The sequence below is a fragment of the Caloenas nicobarica genome, chromosome 2, assembly GCF_036013445.1.
Source record: "Caloenas nicobarica isolate bCalNic1 chromosome 2, bCalNic1.hap1, whole genome shotgun sequence".
In the NCBI taxonomy this organism is placed as follows: domain Eukaryota; kingdom Metazoa; phylum Chordata; class Aves; order Columbiformes; family Columbidae; genus Caloenas; species Caloenas nicobarica.
The window spans coordinates 51,363,497-51,386,450 of NC_088246.1; the positions used below are offsets into that span (position 1 = coordinate 51,363,497).

The 22,954-nt window shown below is 38.4% G+C and overlaps 1 protein-coding gene across 1 annotated transcript; it reads left to right on the forward strand.

Annotated features, from left to right (window-relative positions):
* Positions 1-888: 888 nt before the first annotated feature.
* Positions 889-22,912, forward strand: NME8 (NME/NM23 family member 8). Its single transcript, XM_065629758.1, has 15 exons — positions 889-921; positions 1,019-1,076; positions 1,980-2,086; positions 3,147-3,218; positions 4,238-4,354; positions 4,956-5,022; positions 7,933-8,012; positions 9,670-9,762; positions 13,987-14,138; positions 15,462-15,640; positions 16,723-16,867; positions 19,754-19,858; positions 20,777-20,928; positions 21,951-22,095; positions 22,690-22,912. Exons 1-15 carry the CDS (start codon positions 889-891, stop codon positions 22,910-22,912), a joined length of 1,728 nt encoding a protein of 575 aa, XP_065485830.1.
* Positions 22,913-22,954: the final 42 nt, after the last annotated feature.

Below are 22,954 nucleotides of genomic sequence, written 5' to 3' on the forward strand. Positions count from 1 at the left end.
TTTAGATGAAATGTGAAACAAGCATCAGGGCAAGATTTCTCATGTTGACCACTGTGCCTCAGTCTATGATCTAAAGGGAGCATCTCCAGTGGGAATGCCAGGATAGTTCAAACTCTGGATGTATTTGCTGGTTGACTTGTCAGATATTGGTGACAGTGGAGGTGACTTTCATGATGGCACTTTCACCTTCCTCAAGACAAAGACCATCAAGAGCTTTATAAACCTCCACTCAAGCTGCTGATCCAGTGATAACATTCATTATTCAGTCAAGGTCCATTAACTAAGACAATTTTCCTGCCCAGTTCAAAGTTAATTATCTATTAATTAAAAAAAAGTGAGGGGGAATATTTAAAACATGTTTTATTGATGACAGAATGATGAATGCACCAGGATTCAGTTTGGGAGTCATTGGTCATTTGGTCATTTGGTAAGTCATTGCTTTTCATATATCCCAGAAGACAGGAAGCCTGATTCGATGCCATCAGAGTTGAAGCTCTTTAATCAATACTTTTTTGAAATGGTTCACTCTTACAGCAGCTGTCATCCCATCCAAGGTCCTTGTGGCCATTCTGAACAGAAAAATTATAAGTTTGAAAAATTGTTGAGACCAAAAAATTCTGAAAATCTTAAGAGATTAAGAAACTAAATTTTATTCTGTTTCCTGTGCTATGTGGGGTTTGCATATAAGTTGTATATTGCACCACAGAATTCTGACACAGGGTGTTAACTGTCATTGTTGTAGGGGCTTCAGTTGAGTTATTTTTTAAGGGAATCGGAAGGCAGTGCTGTGCTGAAAAACATGTAAATCAGTTCTGCTTGTCACATGTTCTTCTAAAAAATTGTTTAATGGACTTTGTATTTTGATATGTTTCCTGTAATCACAGAGAAATGGCAAGCAAGAAGAAAGAAACCCAGTTCCAGGTATAAATCCTAATTACTTGAACAATTCCAGAGATTAATGGGTATAGATTTTGTCCACTTTTGTAAGAAGTTAAAATGTCAATTCATTTTATTTCAGACCATAATAACCGATCAAGACCAGTGGGATGAAATGTTGCTAAAGAAAGGTGTAGTAGGTACTGTTAGTATTTTCTGTTTAATCTCCCATGAAAACATATACAGTTTTTCATACGTATATATTATATCATATTTAATAGATACTTGTCATAAATCTAGAAGACTGGTGTCATTAACTTTTAGAGAAAGTTTATATTAATGTCTTTATAAATCTATGTATTGTGTTTATGAATATATACTGTCTTTCTGATAAATACTTGTCACAAATCATATTATCCATAATTTTATGCACTGCTATAGTCTGATGTTTAGAAAATATCTTTACAATATGGTATTCTGTATGGTAAGAGGTAGGACACTTCTGTGGAATTTTTTCCCTAAAATCTTGTACAGACTAAATTAATACTGTACAGTTGTACTGAGCAGTTAATTGGTCAGCATTCTTGAGAGCACATGTTCAATGATGTGTATTATCCCCTATTTTCAGTTTACTCAGTCCAATGACAGTGTCTCCAAAGTCTCCTAAAAAGTCTATTTAGATAGAAGGAACAAATTTGTGATAGGATCTTATCTACAGTGGAGCAATAATGGGAAAGAAATTATCTGTGTGGGCTTATGGAGGTAAAATCCTGTAGAATAAAGACCTAGATAAGAATGAAAACCGACAGTGGTAAAAGAAAAAGAACAACTAAAAGGAAAAGGAATATGAGAGAGACATAGTGGTTTGGATTAATCATCTCAAATAGTATTACGAAGTAGGTTGTTGATGTCAAAAGTAATTGAAATAAAAGAGGAAACTGTAGTGTATCCACTGAATACATTGGTGTATTCATGATGCTTTCACTGACTAGGAGACGACTGAAAGATGCATATGAACACCGTCCCACTACTGTTCATAAATATGTCTCATTTTATAAGTTCCACAAGTCAGCTGCTTGTAATTCCAAACTATCTCATTTTAGTAATAGACGTGTATCAAGCTTGGTGTGGTCCTTGCAAAGCTGTGTTGAATCTGTTCAGAAAACTGAAGACTGAGTTTGATGATGACGATGTGTTGCATTTTGCAGTGGTAAGGATGTAAATTCTGTATGGAACTTTATTTACATTTTATTTTAAATATCTCTTTATATCTGCCTATACAGAGCTTTCATTTTAATATGTGGTATTGATTTTGGCCTAATTTCCTCTTCTTCTGCATATTTCCTGTTAAGACTTTGTTTAGAGGTAGATTAGAAACTATGATAAATATGGAAGGAGCTATAATGGAAAGGGACCTGATATCCCACAACTTTTGTTTTTCTTGATGGGATTGCAGAAACACTCAAAAGCTGGACTATATGATTTTTAGTTTAAGTCTGTACATTATTGATTATCACATTTAAAATTCTTACATCCCTGAAAAATGCTGTTAAGCCTTTTTCCCAAACATTCCCATTTATTTCATTTTTAAGACAACAAAAAGGAGGAATTGAAAAATAAATTATCACTAAAGCTATAGTATAAAAATATTCCTCTGCATTAGCAGCATGGAATAGGAGGTATATATCATATCCAAACTAGATAAATTTGTTTCACAGATTCACTTCCTCCCAGATGTTGATCAAGTTCATCCTTTTTCGTGTTCCTGAGAACTTTCAAATGCCTGATGAAAGCATTTCTGCAGAAAATACTTGTATTTTTTATACACAAAAAGGTGTTCAGAGATTATCTCAAGTGTGTTCATAGAGTTGACCACATGTGACAAAGAATGTAATACAGTGAATAATCTCTTCTGTCAAGACTGTATGGGCTACTTCCTCATTTATGTATGTTATTACAACCTACATAGGAAAACAGCATTAGGATAACGTATTCTTCCGTGATTAGCTGCTGTAATACAGAGGCCAATCCCATGTTACCAAACCAGTTCATTCTTCATCACCAGCAAATGCCATAAGGATTGTTAGTTGCATTTAAGATTGCAGTTTGAGTATGTAACACCAAAGTATACAAGACTGCAATTTTCTTTCAGGCAAAAAGTTTTATATATATATACATATACATATATATATATACACATATATATACATATACACATGCATACATATACACACTTACATAAGTAAACAATCTTTTTCATCTAACTTCAGGCAGAGGCTGACAGCATTCCAACTCTGGAACCATTTAGGAAAAGATGTGAACCCGTGTTCCTTTTTTGTGTTGTAAGTACGTCACATCAGTTTCTTTCAATGTGCTGCCTACTTTTGCATTAATTTTTCAGCAGATTAAGAAGAAATGTGAAGCTATATAAATCAGATATTTACATTTTACAGTATGTAGGATCATGTCATCAGATGTTTACTTGGGGCTCTTTCCCATGCCTAAATCTGTGGTTCTCGAGCACATTTTTTGTTATGGCTGCTGCACATACAGCTACAGAAGATTTGTGGTAGCCATAGTTTAGGTAGTTACCTAATCAGAAATTAGTATAAATTTTTCAGAGTTGCCTCACATTAAGTGTCCACATATGTCTACAGTGAAATGATTATTTCATGCACACTTTCCCTCAGGGAAAAAGTTTACATTTCCTGCCACTTAAAGTTTGTCAAGATAAACAACTAAATGCATTTTTTTCACCAGAACAATTGTAACAATGAATCATATGTTTATTACCTCTCCTTGATGGATACAGACAGGCTGTTCTCCTATGACTCCAATGTAGATCACTGCTCACTATGAAGCAGTGGGGTTTTTTTGACTTTGAGTTCCCAGAACTAAGGGCCAAGAACAACAATACTTTCAAGATACTTTCAGGTTTTAATCTGAATGCTGCTAAGTGAAGTTGGCAGTATCTTTGATCATTGGTAGTTAGCTTAACTATGGTGCTCCTAAGTGTAGTAGAGCACACACTGAAACGTAATGCAAAGATAGAAAACTCCATGTTATAGAAATTAAGAGCTAGTAAATTCCATATTTGCATTTATTTCTGACTGTACTATTAATGGTAAACCCAGAAATAACTGTAGAAAATGAGGCAGAAAAGGAGGGAAGTAAAAGTAAGAATGCTTCATTCTGAACTAATAGAGGTAGTAGTAGATTTGGTATTCACTTCAGAGGGCATAGGAAGTGGTCCTGTTGCTGGAAAAAAAGAAATAGCAAGATAGAGCATGTTCCAAAAGTCAAGTTAATGTGTAAACTAAGCAATGAAAACTCACCAAGAGTGTTATTTTCTCTTTTACAGAATGGCAAAATTATTGCCATGGTGAGAGGTGCAAATGCTCCTCTTCTAACTAAGAAAACAATAGAGCTAGTGGAAGAAGAGAGGCAAATCGCAGCTGGACAGAAGGAACGCATCGAGGTACACACAAACCAGATATTTAAATAAGAATATTTTTTTACACTTACATAGTTTCTCTCAATGTCTGTGACAGTGTTTTCTGCAATGTAATGTTTTATTTTTGGTATTTTTTTCTTGACAGTATAGTGACATATATGAGGTGGTTTTTTAGAAATTTCCATTAAATTATACTTTATAAAAACTTAAGAAATTTATGGATTAACCTATTAGTGGAAGAAATGGAGAAATGGATGAAATGTCACTAACACATAAAGGTTTTAGTCATTTTTTTTTTTCTTTCAGGACTATTTTTCATATATAACTTAGTAAGAACGCATTATACAAAAAAAAAATAAAGACATGGGAAATAGTCATGTCTCATTGTTTCTTTTGAACGAAAATGGAAATCAAAGAACTCTGCTTACAGTAAAAGGAAGCTTTTAACAAACTGTAGCTCAGTTAAGGAAAATCAGGCTAGCATAAGGTCTTTCCTAGAATTACTTGCTTTCCTGGTTAGCTAATACGCTATTACATTAAGACAAAAATGTTGTAAAGATATGACAAGTGTGTTCGGTGACTTCAGCTTCACACTGGCGATGTGCTGTATTTACTATTACCTTAGGTAGATGAACTTGTTTTCCCAGAAGATAAATCATCAGAAGAGAGTGTTGAGGGCAATGCACCTGAGGGTAAATATATTTGGTTTATTTTAGAAATGTTAATGGAAAGAAAAAGAACAAATGTCTTTTTAGGTTTTTTATTAAGAATTGTGTATGTTCAGCCTCAATAGACCTTCCTTTGAATTAATAACATAACAGGTTATGATTGAGGATGTCAAACTAAGGGGAAGCTTTCTCCTGTCAACAATTAACATATTGGACTGTCGACATTAGTGTTTTCACTTTCCTTTGGGAACCTTCAGAATTCCTGCCCCTGGCACATAGCAGCAGCACTAGATGGCAGGAATTTTCATGTGTAAAACTAGTGTCTGAAAGTCACTTCTACACAGTCCCTGGGTTAGCTATGTACTTTTGTTGACATGGTGCTTCTTGACCCTTGGATGTTCTACAGGAACACCAAAATGAGGGCAACCTGTGAAGACTGGAAGAATTAATCTCAGACTGAAGGCATGCCTTGTATTTCAGATTATTTTTAATTAACTCTTTCATCAGACTAGATTTAAGCACTAAAAACCAGACTTACATAAGAGCATAAACCAACAATAGTAGGATAAGGTTCCAAAAAGATTTTAAAATATGCACCATCCTGTTTGTAAGTCTCATGTCTGTGATTTATTTCAGGCTTGTCATGAGCTAGGACCTACATATTTTCTATTTTTATTGTTATCTGTGGCTATCGAAGCTTCCTACTGCTTTGTATATGCACAGAATGTCATTTGGCAATGTTCAGGTGGAATAAGCTACTTCATCCTCTCTTCTTCATCTTGCCTTCTTTTTTTTTCCTGTGATAAGGCATTCAATCACTGTCACAGATTAAGTTGTGTCCATTCTCCTTCTCCTTCATGTCTTCTTTATTATATGATTCAAGTGACATGTTCCTGACCTCAGTTTTAACCCTCTGAGACCTAGTAGTACAGTATTGTAAATCCTCTAGGATTATATAGACTTTGCACTAATCCACAGAACCTAAAAGTGTGACAAAATCAGGCAACAGAGTTTTCAGCTTGGGTTCAGCTCCAGGTTAAAGGATCCCTCAGAAGCCATAATACACTAACGCTTTGTGGTAATACTTTCCTTACCATGTGCAGGTGCCTATGAGTGTTTTCTGGTACTGGAAACAAGTGGTAGCCTGGTGTTTCCGTTAGAGCTATCAAGTTCTTCTACAGTGTTTGGGATCTGATTGAATTACATGCTCACGCTTAACTGTAAACCTTAGATTCTGCAAAGAGAGATGTAGTTTATATTCTGACCAGTTTCTGTCAATTTTCAAGGATCTGTATGCTATGGATGTTGTAACTGTATGTCTACAACCAGGAAGACCTCTTGTTTTAAACATTAGATTGTGTTAGCAAGCATGTTTTACTTCAACAGTCATAATAAATAACCAGTAAATTACTTCAGCATCCACAAATACTGAGGAAACAGACATCTATTATGACAAGAAATGTATATTTGACTTCATAGAATCATAGAATATCCTGAGTTGGAAGGGACCTACAAGGATCATCGAGTCCAGCTCCTGTGTCTGCACAGGACAACCCCACAGTTCACACCATGTGTCTGAGGGCCTTGTCCAGTCTCTTCTTGAACACTGTCAGGCTTGGGGCCGTGACACCTCCCTGGGGAGCCTGTTCCAGTGTCCACCACCCTCTGGGTGAAGAACCTTTTCCTAATGTCCAACCTAAACCTCCCCTGGCACATCTTCCTGCCATTCCCTTGGGTTCTGTCATTGGTTGCTAAAGAGAAGAGTTCAGTGCCTGCCCCTCCTCCTACTCTTGTGAGGAAGCTGTAGACCATGATGAGGTCTCCACCCAGTGGACTTTAGCCAGTCTTCCCCTCCAAACCCTTCACCAACTTCATGGCCCTCTTCTGGACACTCTCCAGTAGCTTTATATCTTTTCTATATTGTGGCGGCCAGACCTGCACTCAGTGCTCCAGGTGAGGCTGTACCAGTGCGGAGCAGAGCGAGACAATCCCCTCCCTTGCCCGGCTGGCAATGCTGTGCTGGATGCACCCAGGACATGGTTGGCCCTCTTGGCTGCCAGGACACACTGTTGGCTCTTGTTCAACTTGCCATTGACCAGAACCCCCAGATCCCTCTCCACAGAGCTGCTTTCCAGCATCTCATCCCCAGTCTGTACGTACAGCCAGGGTTGCCTTGTCCCAGGTGCAAAATTGGCACTTGACTTTGTTGAACTTTATGTGGTTGGTGATTGCGCAGCTCTCCAATTTGTCCAGATCCATCTGCAGGGCCTCTCTGCCCTCAAGAGTGTCAACAGCTCCTCCCAATTTTGTGTCATCAGCAGACTTACTAAGTAATCCCTCAAGTCCTGAGTCTAAGTCATTTATGAAGACATTGAAGAGTGCTAGCCCTAAGATGGATCCCTGCGGAACCCCGCTAGTGACTGGGGAAAAGCGTTATCAAAGCCACAGACTTTTGTAAATTCCAACTGCTTTTCTTCCGCATGTTTTTTATTTAGAATCATAGAATCACAGAACTACTTGAAATCTTGAAATCTCCAATATTCATCCAATTTTTCACTTAGTGAATTTTCCTTAGTAGTATTCATTTGTTTCATATTTTTACTCTTGTACATATAGAGCTCCCCAGACAAAGCACCCTTAAACAGTAGTTTTTCCACCACACCTAGCTGTATGTGAATCATTTCTCCACCATATGACCCAAAACACTAGTGGTTCATAAGGAATGTGGATTTCAGGGATGGTCAAGGACAGTTCCACTCTCCAAGACATACTTTACATGTTCAAGTCAAGCATTTTTTGGAACCCCTGTTTGGCCATCTCAATATTAAAATGGAGAATTATATAGGGAAACCCTCTTGTAAGTAATGGAAAGTTCAGTTGTGTATTTGTTTTGATAAATGTATTCACTGACACATGTTTTTTCCCCTTTCCCAGAGGAAGCAGTCAAATACTCTGTTGGAATTATAAAACCTGCTGATGTCTTAGAGGGACGCGTAAAAGAAATTAAAAAAAAGGTAGACAAAATTTGAAGATTTATTCATCCTCTTTAGCATAGGTATAGTAGCAAGATGTAAGATAAAGTAGGACCTAATTTATGCCCAGGCTTTAGAACAAGACCTGTTAATGCTTCTCTGATAAGGATGATAAAAGCAAGATAATTTTGACCTGAAATAATTTAGCATTCAATTTGACACTATTGCTTTAACATTTGACATCACTGGATGAGGTATGTTGATGAGGTATGACATTGATTCAAACTACGTTAATCAGCGACATGTGAAATCAGAAAAGTGTCTTTTTTTTTCCTCCATATTGCAATAGAAACAAGAACTAGAAATTGTGCTAGTAAAGCTAATTCTTCTCAGAGCATCTTTAAGAATTGTGGGCACGCATAAATCAACTAACCAGTTCCTTATGGAAGAGAGTCTGTACACAGACATATATGACAATATATGCATGTGGATGGTCAGGCTAATTCATGTGCACTAGTAAGTGTACTAATACATGTCAGTAGTGCAGTATTTGTTCCTGCACTGGAGAATGAGATTCCAGTAAGTACACAGGAGTGCATCCAAGGATTCAATGTTTGTTTAAGCCATCACGCAGTGAAAGAAAAATTATTTTGCCTTCCAGAATATGATACTATTGTAATGCACATTTAAATTATAGGAATTTCTCACTGTTTCTGTTACAAAAAATGCCTCATAACACTGTATATCAAAATAAAATCATGCTAATTTTAAAAAGTGTTATGACAGGGCCAGTGACCTTTGCAGGAAAGAAAATCAGAGTATTGTATAGGTTGTTCCTGCAATTATCCTGCCTTGGCCAGAAAGGAAGAAAATTCAGCAAAGACAAAAAAGAAGCAGGTAGTGCTTGAAAGCAATTTAGCTGGAGCTGAGCAGCTGCTAGTTTGCATTGCCTTATGAGGTGTGCACCCATAATGTTTCCACATTCAGCCTTGTCAAGACGGTCTGGAAACACTCAGCAGCATCATATGGGCTTTTAAAGAGAAAAGTGCTGCTAAGCAGATTAATATTGACATATGATCAGTATTTGGGCTGGGTAGTGCCTTTGTAGTTTGAATATTAGTATACGGCATAAACCTCATAACAGTGGGTTCTGAAATTTTATACAGGTCATGTAAGTGTGCATCTCTTACACATACTTAAATTTAATGCAGTAATGTAACTTAAAATAATAATAAAATAGATTTTATTTTTGTTTACTTGCTGTTTCTAAAGACAAGTAGTTTAGCCGGGTACAACAGTTGTTGACAAGTATCCAGTTATATAACTACTAAGATTATAATATAGTTTATAATAACATTTTTAGAAGTGGTTGCACGTTAATCACTCACAATGGTTAAAATGAGTTCGTTCAATGTTAAATAAAAGTTATTATTAACTACTGAATGAACACATACATTGAACTGCACTATATTTTTCACAAACCTTAATTTAGTGGGAATTATAATCCTGAATTTAGTGAAGTGCTTCGAAAAGCTGGAACTTTAGTTTACGTAAACTCAGCAGTTATATTTGGAATATTTTAGAGAATTTAAAATTTAAGATATTTTCCAAAATCAATCAATCTTTAGATTTACAATAACACATGATCTTGTATGTAACCATTTTCAAAGGCCACTGAGTAATAACTGAATAATTGCAGATTAAACGAGCAGGATTTACCATTGAAGCAGCAGAGGAGAAAATGCTAACTGAAGAGCAAATCAGAGCATTCTATGACCACAATAAAGAACAGGTAAAACCAAATGAAAGCCAAAATAGAAGGAGCAGGTAAAACTTATCATTGTAGCTGTATGTGTTTGCAAATCTCTGTCTTGTACATTTTTAGTATGTTGAAGAACTGATTTAATGTAGATTTAGTACATAGAAAAAATTATCCCTCTTTTTTTCTTCCTGACTCATACAAATATGTCTTGGTAACGCTCTAACATTCCAACTAAGTTAAATCAAATTCCAATTAAATACCAAAAGATTTTGTAGTTCTTTCTGTTAGCAGAATGTATATGACCCTTAGTCATGGCCCTAAACATAGGCTATTAGGTGCTGCAATGTAGCACAAATCCAAAATCCGGTGTCATCTACATGACAGTACACATCTCTTTGACACATACACTTCCAGTCAGAAAATAAGTTATAGTATATATTACATTATTTTTTTCTTTGCAGGTTTTATCACAGGGTAGTACTGAAAACAAGCACATGCATAAGCAGAAAGCGTCTACATCGAAGTTTATTTTTCTGGCCTTATATTGGGGGACAACAAATAGCTAAGTACAGACAGCTCAAGAAAACAATGAAATTATGCTGATCACCATTAAATGCCAGTGGTCTAGCAAACTAGCACCTGGATATTGTCAAGTGCTTTGGCAATATGGTAGCTAAAGTTAACTCTACAGAAAGATCTGGATCGCAAAAATGAAGCTGCTTAGCAAATATGTTTACCTTCTCCTATTTACGATCTGCAAAAGATAAACAGAGGCTGCAATTATTTGCAGAGAACTAGTTTGATATTATTAGAGAGGCCAATAGAGGGATCAATGAAAGTGTTAGCATAACCAAAAGAAGAAGCGGGGAAAGTATTCCAGTGGCGTTCCAAACGAATAAGAGTGAGACAAGATTGCTCCTACTGAAGCCAGAGAGAAAAAGATAGTGATCACCAGATGGCTGCACTACAGTTTAGAAAGGAAGTAACAGGGAGAGCTTACAAGGAATCATGAAGAGCTTGTTGTTGTCAAAGCTGAGACTCTAGTTTAGACAAAGATGATTTTGAAATAGAAGTAAAAATAAGTTATCTTCATAGGACTGGCAGCCAAATTTAAGATAAGTTAGGTGTAGAGGGAGATGTGGGAGGAGCAAAGACAGAAAAAGCATGTAGTGTTCAATATATGGCAGCACTACTACACTGAAGCAGATCCTGGCCAGCATTAGGACAGAGGAAATAACAAAACTACTATAAACTATCAGAAATGGTTCAGAGGACCCTATCTGTATTGAGAAGCCAATTATTTGCCATTCTTAAAGTTTAATTCTAAGCTGAAAAATAGTTATGTTAAGGTGACAATATGGAATATAGATTGCTTTGTGTTCAGTGGGCAAAATTATTCCTGGTTTAATACTCTGCAACCTTGCTGAAGTTCCAGAGGCTGCCTATTGTAACAGAATGAAGACTCAAGATAATAGACCTCCAGATATAACTGGAAGCAGAAACGGTTTCTTTTTAATGATGCTGAGTGAGCCAAAAGAGCCAAATCTAATAGCCACATCTATTTCTTTTAATGTGAGCAAGTGTACTTTTGAAGCCACAACAGTATAGATACACTCTTTATGCTTTGTACTAAACATTTTAGTATTTGCGTTTATTCTATCTCTTTTGAGTTAGTTCATCTTGTGAAGTGGGTTAAGTTTATGCATGGATATGAAGATAATCAAAAGAGAATTGCAATTAATTGAAAGGACACATGAATATTTCATTCCCATATTATTAAAGGAAAAATGTATCATACACAATCAGATGAGGGTGACTGGTAAAGAAGAGATTTGGTCAAATATTTTAAATGAGAAAATATATTTGAGGAAATTCACATAACTGATAAAGGTGACATACAAGGAAAAAATATTACAACCTCACAGCAGCTTCAAAAGATATTTTCTGAAGAAAATGTAAATCTACTGGATTGAAGGTTGAAACTGAAGGAGTGAAAAGAACATGATAAAGAGAATCACAGAATCACAGAATGTTAGGGATTGGAAGGGACCTCAAAAGATAATCTAGTCCAATCCCCCTGCCAGAGCAGGAACACCTAGATGAGGTTACACAGGAAGGCGTCCAGGCAGGTTTTGAATGTCTCCAGAGAAGGAGAATCCACAACCCCCCTGGGCATCCTGTTCCAGTGTTCCATCACCCTCACTGAGAAGAAGTTTCTTCTCAAATTTAAGTGGAACCTCTTGTGTTCCAGCTTGAACCCATTACCCCTTGTCTTACTGTTGGTTGTCACTGAGAAGAGCCTGGCTCCATCCTGTGACACTCACCTTTTATAGATTTATAAACATTGATGAGGTCACCCCTCAGTCTCCTCTTCTCCAAGCTAAAGAGACCCAGCTCCCTCAGCCTTTCCTCATAAGGGACATGCTCCACTCCCTTCATCATCTTCGTTGCCCTGCGCTGGACTCTCTCCAGCAGTTCCCTGTCCTTCTTGAACTGAGGGGCCCAGAACTGGACACAATATTCCAGATGAGGTCTCACCAGGGCAGAGTAGAGGGGAAGGAGAACCTCTCTCGACCTACTAACCACCCCGCTTCTAATACACCCCAGGATGCCATTGGCCTTCTTGGCCACAAGGGCACAGTGCTGGCTCATGGTCATCCTGCTGTCCACCAGGACCCCCAGGTCCCTTTCCCCTACACTGCTCTCTAATAGGTCATTCCCCAACCTATACTGGAACCTGGGGTTGTTCCTGCCCAGATGTAAGACTCTACATTTTCCCTTGTTATATTTCATTAATTTTTTCCCTGCCCAACTCTCCAGCCTGTCCCGATCTCGCTGGATGGCAGCACAGCCTTCTGGCGTGTCAGCCACTCCTCCCAGCTTGGTGTCATCAGCAAACTTGCTGATAGTACACTCAATTCCCTCATCCAAGTCGTTGATGAATATATTGAATAGTACTGGCCCCAGAACTGACCCTTGAGGCACTCCACTAGATACAGGCCTCCAACCAGACTCTGCCCCATTGACCACGACTTTCTGGCTTCTCTCCTTCAGCCAGTTTGTGGTCCACCTCACTACCCAATCGTCCAGTCCACAATTCCTCAGTTTAGCCGTGAGGATGCTGTGGGAGACGGTGTCAAATGCTTTACTGAAGTCAAGGTAGACCACATCCACTGCTCTGCCATCGTCAATCCACCTTGTTATAAAAGGCTATGAGGTTGGTCAAGCACGACTTCCCCTTGGTGAAGCCATGTTGACTGCCCCTGATGACCCTCTTATCCTTGATATGTCTTAAGATGGCACCAAGGGTAAGGTGTTCCATCACTTTCCCAGGGATGGAGGTGAGGCTGACCGGTCTATAGTTGCCCGGGTCCTCCTTCTTGCCCTTTTTGAAGACTGGAGTGACATTTGCTTTCCTCCAGTCCTCAGGCACCTCTCCCGTTTCCCAAGACTTAGCAAAGATGATGGAGAGTGGTCCAGCAATGACTTCAGCCAGCTCCCTCAGCACCCGCGGGTGCATCCCATCTGGACCCGTGGATTTATGGATGTCCAGATTGCTTAATTGCTCCCTAACCCAGTCCTTATCAACCAAGGCAAACTCCTCCATCGCCCTGCCTTCCTCTGGGGCCTCAGGGGTACGGGGCTCCTCAGGACAGCCTCTGGCAGAGTAGACAGAGACAAAGAAGGCATTCAGTAACTCTGCCTTCTCTGTATCTTCTGTCACCAGGGCACCCGCCCCATTCATCAGTGGGCCTACATTGCCTCTGGTGTTAGTTTTATCTGCCATGTATATGAATGAAGTAAAAGACTAGGAATGTCTTGCAAATATCTCAGTGTTCTATACTTGCAGTCAGCTACATGATTTTTAGTTTCAAAAATTACACCTGGAACTGTATTGCAGTTTGTTGTGTTGCACTATACGTGTTACTGCAAGCATAACATTTGATTACATTGAGCTTCTAGATTTTCTCCACTCCTGTCATTTGCATTTTAACCTGGAAGAACATGTGGTACTTGCTTAATGGAATTTTATTACTATATTTACCTTGATTAATAATGTTTTAGACATTTTATAGTGTTGTTTTCTCAAACGATTAATCTAAAACTTCCCAAATAATTTAGAGGATTTTGAGTAATGTATATGAATGTCATTTTAGAACAGGAATTATGAGTTACTTTGGAAAGGATATCATCATTTCCAATGATAAACTCGGAGTTCCTACAATTCATAGGGGAAAAATTATGTTTTTTTAGCCTGATTTTGAAGAATTTGTTCAATACATGATGAGTGGACCATGCCATGTTTTGGTAATCACTAAAAAAGGAGCACCTGCTGATATTCCTAACTGGAAAGAACTACGTAAATTGAGTGAGGATGATGACCCTGAGGCTGAGGAGTCAGGCAGGTAACTAACAGTGAAAATGTGGATATGTGATTCAGTTACAGTATTTGCAGCACACCATAAACTAAAGGACGTTGTTGCAGATGCTCATGTGCCTGTGTTCACAGGGTCCAGGGAACAAAGTTCTTCACCTGTTCTGTCACCAGACCATCACTAGGGATGCAATCACAGTTCCTGTGGGAACACAGAAGCTCCTTGCTTCCTAAGTAAGGACAATAAGGAAAGTGCACTGATCTCTTGCCATTGCTGAACTGGCCTTGAATGGGTTGTCAGTGAGATGAGAACAGTGCTGTACTTCTAAGCTGATGTACTCCATGCCATAGTTCACCCAAAGTGACTGCCAGCATTGGCCATTGAGGGTTGCATTCTTGCATATGTTTACTCCTATATATGATGGGAAACTGTATATGTGGCCCAAGGGAGACTAGGGGACACCCAAGGCATACCATGCTCCCTGGGACCACTCTGTAAAAGCCAGCAAACAAGTGGGAGGCTTTTGGGTTTTGTTCTCCCCTGACTCCAAGATGCATTAAAAACATTGTAAGAATTAGTTGTTCACAACCATGGTATTTTGAAATGTCTGGTTTTCTCCTATGACAAATATTTGTAGAGAATTTGAAAGAGGACAATAGTTGTATACAAAGCATCAGACAATAAAGATAGTGTTCTCAAAAACTGAAATATTGAATCAAGTTTCGGATTTAGACATGAGATTTACTTAAAGCAACATGATATTAAATACATTGTTCTAAAAAAGAACTTGTCATAACAATTGATATTTTTGTTGATGCCTGCTGTATCCTTCTCTGCATTAATTTGGTACAACTGGGGAATATTGCACTTTCTGTAAGTGGCCAAAAGTTACTGGTTTTACATAGCTCAATAAACATTAGAAATACCAGCAAGTAAAAATGAGAAGCACCTCTCTTAAAGATAATTCTGTAGTGCTATCTTTTTATGATGATTCTGTACATTAATTAGCACAATCCTTTTATTGACAATTCATTATACACTGTACACTTGTCAGTGATAATTCTGTCAAGTGAAACAGAGAGACTATTTTGAATAAGCTAGAGAGGAATTAGAAAAGCTGCATGGCTGAGAATTGTCTTTCATAGCACGTGACAAGGCACTTTTTGAGAAGATTAATAATTCTCTTCTCAGAAACATTACTTCAGTGAGGAATCTGAATTTAATAAAAACTTAGTTTGGCATTCCATTTTTATGCTTTACTAAACTTCAAGAAAGTTCATTTTCAGGAAGTCAACTGTTAACACAATGCATGCAGTGACTTAAATATACATCTATTACTTTGTGTCTCCTTAGCTTGGAAGGAACCACGGAAACCGAGAGTTTATTAAACCTGTGTGATGTGCAAGACAGTGTAGAAGAGGCCAGCAGGCAACTTGCCTTCTTTTTCCCAAATTTTGATAAAAATAAGACAGACCAAAAAGTTGAAAGGACTTTGGCTTTAATTAGACCTTCTCTCTTAAAGGAAAGACGAGGTAAGTGCTAATAACTACATTTTCCATCTAGGCTATATAAAAAGTCTTATATTTTGAACTTTAAAAATTCTAACTCTATTAATGAAAGTTTCTTATGTTATATTGTCTCCCCAGCATCAACCTGGCAATAGTCTTTGTCAGGAAAAAAAGCTACATGCTTAATGTTTTTGATACATTGAGAATGTAAATGTCAAAACTATTTTGTTAATTTGCTTGATTTTTCAAGAACATATTTAGATTGTATACTTGGATGGAATGCTTCTAGACTACCTCTCAGAGAAACTAGAAATTTCAAAGTATAGTGTAAGGAATCATTCTTCCTGCAGTAACAAAGCAGATGATATTATCTTTGAATGACAGGTCAAAGGTAGCTCAATGGCAAGGTGAAAAAGATCTGACCTAGGTATGTTCTGTGCTGCATAAGGTAGTGCTGCACAAAGGCAGATCTATACAGACAATGCTTTTACAGATTAAATCAGAAAATCTACCCCAGTAGCATGAAACTCTCCATTTGAACAAGTTGACTTTTCTTCTCAGGCATATATTTTCATTTTTTCTTGAGAATCTCTGTAGTGAAAATAACCTATACACAAAGATCTGAAGGACTGCAATTTTGACCTCTCCTTGTGTTTTTATTTTCTTGATTGTTATCAAGTATGTTGCTCAGAGCACTAGTTTTGCAGTCCATATATAGCCAATTATAATCATTTTGACTTGCACCAAACATGCTTACTTATGCATGTGGTCTTGTAAGACTTAGTCAAATGAATATTCACCTATTCAAAATCCTTAGGCCTCCTTTTGGTGACAGTAACACATATCATGTTTCTCAGTCAGGATTCCTACTGAGGTTCCTGAAGCGAGAGAAAACTTTAGGAAGGTGAGCATCAGCTTTCTAAACATCCGGGCAAATACTGAAGCCCTCTAGCAGTTGCTTTAAATTAGTTTTCCGTTCTTCAGTTGAGAAATTAATTCACCTGTGAAAACATAACAGTATGATTGGAAAGTCCATGTCATTTCTTCACAATTGTGCAAATTAGTGAATGGATGGCGATTTAGCATTATTTCAATATTTCAAACAGATTCTGTCCTACAAAGAATAAGGAATGATGGCTTTGAAATAGCAATGCAGAAAGAAATAATCCTATCTAAAGAACAAGTACGTGAATTTTACAAAGAACATGAAAATGAAGACTACTTCCCAGTCCTTCTAGAGCAAATGACCAGGTATGTTGAATGAAAAATTAGTATGTGTATCTATAAATAAGACTGAAACATCCACAATTAATAATTCTCATGGACAATACATGTCTACAAGATATCCATGTTTCTGAGAGTTTAGTAAAACTCAAAACCAGAACCAGACAACTGCAGATAACGAGATAATTCCCAAATATGTAGACAGATAAATCAGGTTTTGAAAAATTACTTCATATGTCTGTATGACAGATGTTGAAGTCGGTGGCCAGTTCCATTGATTTGGGTGAAAACAGTTGAGCTCTGCTCTGGAAGGCTGCATTTAGGTTGTCTGTAGGAGAGTTCAGAAATCTTCATCCAGGCCGTGTGCTGGATTCCTTGGAGAGAAAACGTAAATAACAGAAAAACAGAATCACAGAAAGGTTAGGATTGGAAGGGACCTGTGGAGATCATCTAGTTCAACCCACCTGCTAAAGCAGGTTCACCCAGAGCAGATTGCACAGGAATGTGTCCAGGCAGGTTTTGAATGTCTCCAGAGAAGGAGACTCCACAACCTCTCTGAGTAGCCTGTTCCAGTGTTCTAGCACCATCAAATTAAAGTTTTTCCTCATGTTTAGATTGAACCTCCTTTGCTTCAGTCTGTACCTGTTGCACCTCATCCTATTGTTGGGCACCACTGAAAGGAGTCTAGTCCCATCCTCTTGACATCCACCCTTGAGATATTTCTAAATATTGATGAGATCCCCTCTCAGCCTTCACTTCTCCAGGCTGAACAGACCCAGCTCTCTCAGTCTTTTCTCATAAGAAAGATGCTCTAGGCCCCTAATCATCTTTGTAGCCCATCACTGGACTCTCTCCAGTGGTTCCTTGTCCTTCTTAAACTGGGGAGCCCAGAACTGGATGCAGTACTCCAGATGCGGCCTCACCAGGGCAGAGTAGAAGGGGAGGACAACCTCCCTCAACCTGCTGGTCACATTCTAATGCTCCCCAGTATACCGTTGGGCTTCTTGGCCACAAGGGCACATTGCTGACTCATGGTCAACCTGTTGTCGACCAGAACTCCCAAGTCCTTCTCTGCAGTTCTGCTTTCCAGCAGGTCCACCCCTAACCTGTACTGATTCCTCCACAGGTGCAGGACCCTGAACTTGCCCTTGTTAAACTTCACTAGGTTCTTCTCTGCCGAGGCCTCCAGCCTGTCCAGGTCTTGCTGAATGGCAGCACAGCCTTCTGGTGCGTTGGCCCTTCCTCCCAATTTGGTATGATCAGCAAACTTGCTGAGGGCGCACTCAGTCTCTTCATCCAGATCATTGATGAACAGGTTGAACAGGACTGGACCCAACTCTGACCCTTGGGGAACCCCAATAACTACAGGCCTCCAACCAGACTCTGCACCATTGATCACAACCCTCTGAGCTCTGCCATCCAGCCAGTTCATGATCCATCTCACTGTACATTCATCCAGCCTGCACTTCCTGAGCTTGCTTATGAGGAGGTTGTGAGAGGCGGTGTCAAAAGCCTTGCTGAAGTCAAGGTAGACAACATCCACTGCTCTTCCCTCGTCTACCCAGCTAGTCATACCATGATAGAAGGCCATCAGGTTGGTCAAACGTGATTTCACTTTGGTGAACCCATGCTGATAGCCTTCTTTTCCTCCACATGCTTGGAGATGACGTCCAGAATGAGCTGTTCCATCACCTTTCCAGGGATGGAGGTGAGGCTGACTGGCCTGTAGTTTCGTGGGTGGTCCTTCTTGCCCTTTTTGAAGACTGGAGTGACATTGGCTTTTCTGCAGTCTTCAGGCACCTCTCCTGTTCTCCAAGACCTTTCAAAGACGATGGAGAGTGGCTTTGCAATAACATCTGCCAACTCTCTCAGCACTTGTGAGTGCATCCCATTGGGGCCCATGGATTTGTGGATGTCCAGTTTGTGTAAACAATCTCTAACCTGATCTTCCTCAACCAAGGGAAAGTCTTCCTTTTGCCAGACTTTCTCTTCTATGTCTAGGGTCTGGGATACCTGAGGGCCAGTTTTAGCAGTAAAGATGGAAGTGAAGAAGGCGTTCAGTAACTCTGCCTTCTCTGTATCATCCATCGCCAGGGCATCCTCCTCATTCAGCAGTGGATCTACATTTTCCCTAACCTTCCTTTTGCTGCTGATATACTTGGTGAAGCCCTTCTTGTTGTCTTTGACATCCCTGGCCAGATTTGCTTCCAAGTGGAGCTTGGCCTTCCTCACCTCATCCCTGCGTACTGTAACAGTCTCCTTGTATTCCTCCCAGGTGGTCTGCCCCTTATTCCACGTTACACAAACATCCTTCTTCCACCCGTGTTTTGACTGGAGTTCCTTACTCATCCATGCTGGCCTCTTACTCCCTTTACTTGATCTCTTCCTCATAGGGATGCATTGGTCTTGGGCTTGGAGGAAGTGATGTTTGAATATTAGCCAGCTCTCTTAGACCCCCCTACCTTCTAGAGCCCTATTCCATGGAATTCTTTGAAGCAGGACATTGAAGAGGTCAAAGTTTGGCCTGCTGAAGTCCATGGTTTTAGTCCTACTCGTTGTCCTCCATGCAGGATCCCAAACTCCACCATGGCTGCCCTCAACCATGGAGTCTCCAACCAGTTCTTCTTGGTTTGTTAGGACAAGGTCTGGATATTGTGCAATAAAGACATAGCCCAATTCTACAACATTCTCACTGTCATGTTGACATTACTGAATGAAATGAAACTTTGAAATTTGTGTTTAAGGCCCATAAGGATTTATCAGGCTGCAGCTGTTTAAATAGAGATAGGTTTTTAAATCCTCCAATATTATTAGGGCTCATTTCCTGGCCTGGACTATATATAATCAAGTTCCCTTTACAAATTACCATGTTTAATATTTGATGTTTTTAATGCCAGTTTTCCCTTTTTACAGTGGTCCAACTCTTATACTTGCTTTAACACGAGAAAATGCTGTAGCACACTGGAGAGGTTTATTAGGCCCAACGACTCTTGAAGGGGCTGAGGAAGATCCAAACAGGTAATACTTGGAATACTGAAATATTATTCACAGCTTCCAATTTACTTTCGCATTCCTCATCTCAGTGAATACCACATTCCAACTGGCGTAACTACAGTGCCATCATCTGGAAACTAATACATATTTCTGCAGTTTGTTAAGCTTGTCTTGGAAGAAGCGGATTATACATAGTGACTATAGTACTTTTTGTGAAATAATGGTTACTAAATATAATGAAAAGCTGAGTTTAAAAAAGGGTATTGATGCAAAAGAAGATCTCTTGAGTCAGAGAAAAACCCTTAACTGCTAGATGCGCATACCACAGGAAGAATCCACCTGTAATAATCTTTTTTGTAATCCTGCTCTGACGGTCATATGAGCAGATTACTTGGCTCTTCAATTGAATCTTTGTGACCTTAAATGGCAATTTTTAGGCTTCAGGGTCTACAGAACTATTGCTATTAATTCTCTACATTAAAAAAATCTGGTAATATCTCATGTTTATTGGGGTTTTTTGCTGAGAACAGATGCTTATTTTATCAGCTTAATGAAAACTCTCCATCAGTAGCATATTTTATTTGTGACTAAGTTTCTTCTGCACATTTTATAAGTCAACATCTTCATTTTTACTGCTCATTTTGTTGTTCTAAGAAACTGCTGTGGTATCATCTCGCCTATTGTGTTGCATTAAGCAAGAACTGTTATTATCTTGGAAATATAACAAGATGACAGGAGGGAAGATGTTCATATTTCAAGTAGTCAATTAAAAATTGATTTTCTTTCCTTAGACAATGAAGGCTTCTTACTCCTGCAGAGAGATCATCAAGCACTTAAGCCACCAGAGCAACATTAATTTGTATTCACTGGGTTAAGGCTAATCATTGTTGAAGCTCGAAATGGCTGTTCTTTTAAGTAACTTACTCTTTTAATGACTCCTAGTTTACGTGCACGGTATGCAGTGGACAGCAGTCCTATTAATCAGCTGCATGGTAGTTCCACACCCGATGATGCTCAGAAGGAATTAGAGTTCTTCTTCCCTCAGGAGCACACACTGGCAGTAATCAAACCTGCTGCTGCTAAGGAGCACAAAGGTAAGTGAACTAGAAAATATGGGCTATGGCTACAGATGTAATTTCTACAAAATATTAGCAATGCAGTAAATTGTGTCATATGCACTCTTTTTATTCTCTGAAATGCTTTTTCCATGCAGAGAAATGCTTTTACAGAGCTTGCATAATTGATATTGAGGTCTCAAGTGTCACAATTCCTTTGCTTAAGCTGCCTATAGCTCTTTCTTCACAAGAATGGTGCTGAATTTAAGTGAGAGAGTTTTTAGCTAACAGTTTAAAAGCCAAGTACTTGTGTAAACCATCTATCCAGCATCCTTCTAAGTCAAAGGAAAGGGAAGCTTTCCAAATTCATATTACTTATTTCATACAAGTATCTCTACTGACTCAAAGATGTTACTGCTCAATTAGATGCGCTCCCATCCTTGGTTTAACTTGCTATTAGGCAAATGGAATGAGGAGGAAAGGTCAAACTATAAAGTACACTATGTACAATTTGGAATATCACCTTAAAGATATTCGTTGCCATTTTTTTTAAACCCTCTATCCAGGGCCTCTTCTTGACATTCTTCTTTTCTGTCCTAACAAATTTTAGTAGTCTTTCTAATGTTAATTTTTCATCAGCTTTTGTGAGTTTTTCTTCCCCTCTTGTAACAATCCAGACTGATTTTAGCAGGTCAGCTGGTGTATGATGTAGCACTACAACTATAGTCCACGTTCTGCCCAGTATGAGAAACAGCAGTGAATGGTACTGGTATAGTTTATAACAGTAAGGGTTTGTCACCTGCACAGAGAAAGATTAGTGCAATGACAATGGTTTCTGTACATTTTAGAGGACTGATGAAGTTTGTCACTTTGTCCATGATTATTTGATACTGTAAGTAGAATTTTAATAGATATTGGTGATTTTTTTTTTAAAGCATCTGGTATTTTATGAAATTTTTAAAGTTTGGGTGTTTTTTTTGCATCCAGACTTTTATTTATTTTATTATTTTTTATTATTTTCTTATTTCACTCAAGAATGAGTTTTGTTGTTATTCTCCTAGATGACATTATGCAAAAAGTTAAAGATGCTGGATTTACTATCTCAAAGATTAAAGAAGCAGCTTTAACTCGTGATATGGTTGCACAATTTTATAAGGATCACGAAGGAAAACCATTTTTCGGTGACTTAGTGAATTCTATGACTGAGTAAGTGTCTCATTATGAAATACTGAGGTATGTCAGTGTACATCAAACTTTAAATTTACAGTACCAAAAAAACATACTACACCCAAAGTGGGCAAAGAATTTTGCATTCTGTCACACTTTCTAGCAAGTTTAGTGGCTTCTAGCATTGACTGCTCTTCCTTCAAAAGGAAGATTTAAAATTCTTTCCAAACTTACGGACAGTGACTGTTAATTTTTATTTATTTCTCAAAAAAATAACAAATTTCTGATGGAATCCTTGTTCTTCCCGTGGAGGACAACTGTCTTCCCCATAATATTGTTAGTCTAGCTGTTGATAAAACAGCATGTATTGTTTTGCTTCAGAAATTATTGGGTGAGAATATTTTGGGGACAAAAAGTCCAAATCCAAATAGATGACCATCGTAATCTTTTTGACTGTCAAACACAGGATATTGTCTTAAACAAAACACTCAGAGAAAAAAAGGCTAACATTTAAACTGTTTAACAAAATTCTGATGGTGCAATGCTTACCATAATCCTTCACAGTACCTCTGAAGTCAAAGTTAGATCTGCATCTCAGAAAAGTGTAAGAGTTTCCTTATATTGATTTTACAGGGGCCCATCGGTGATAATGGTCTTAACAAAGGAAAATGCTGTGGAAGAGTGGAGGCAACTAATGGGTCCAACCGATCCAGAAGAGGCAAAAAATATCTCTCCTGAATCAATTCGAGCTCAGTTTGCACAAGATATTTTGTCTAATGCTGTTCATGGATCATCTACTAAACAACAAGCACTGGAAAACATTGAGTGCATATTTGGAGAGATTGATATAGATTGAACAATTAAGATGCAATCTCTGAAAATTTATATTCATGTCATT

Bases quoted from the DNA above. Each gene is read 5' to 3' on its own strand.
- NME8 (XM_065629758.1), top strand. From the start codon at position 889: ATGGCAAGCAAGAAGAAAGAAACCCAGTTCCAG. The intron at 9,763-13,986 runs GTAAAACCAAAT...ATGTTTTTTTAG, and splicing joins ATGACCACAATAAAGAACAG to CCTGATTTTGAAGAATTTGT. The intron at 15,641-16,722 runs GTAAGTGCTAAT...TATTTCAAACAG, and splicing joins TCTCTTAAAGGAAAGACGAG to ATTCTGTCCTACAAAGAATA.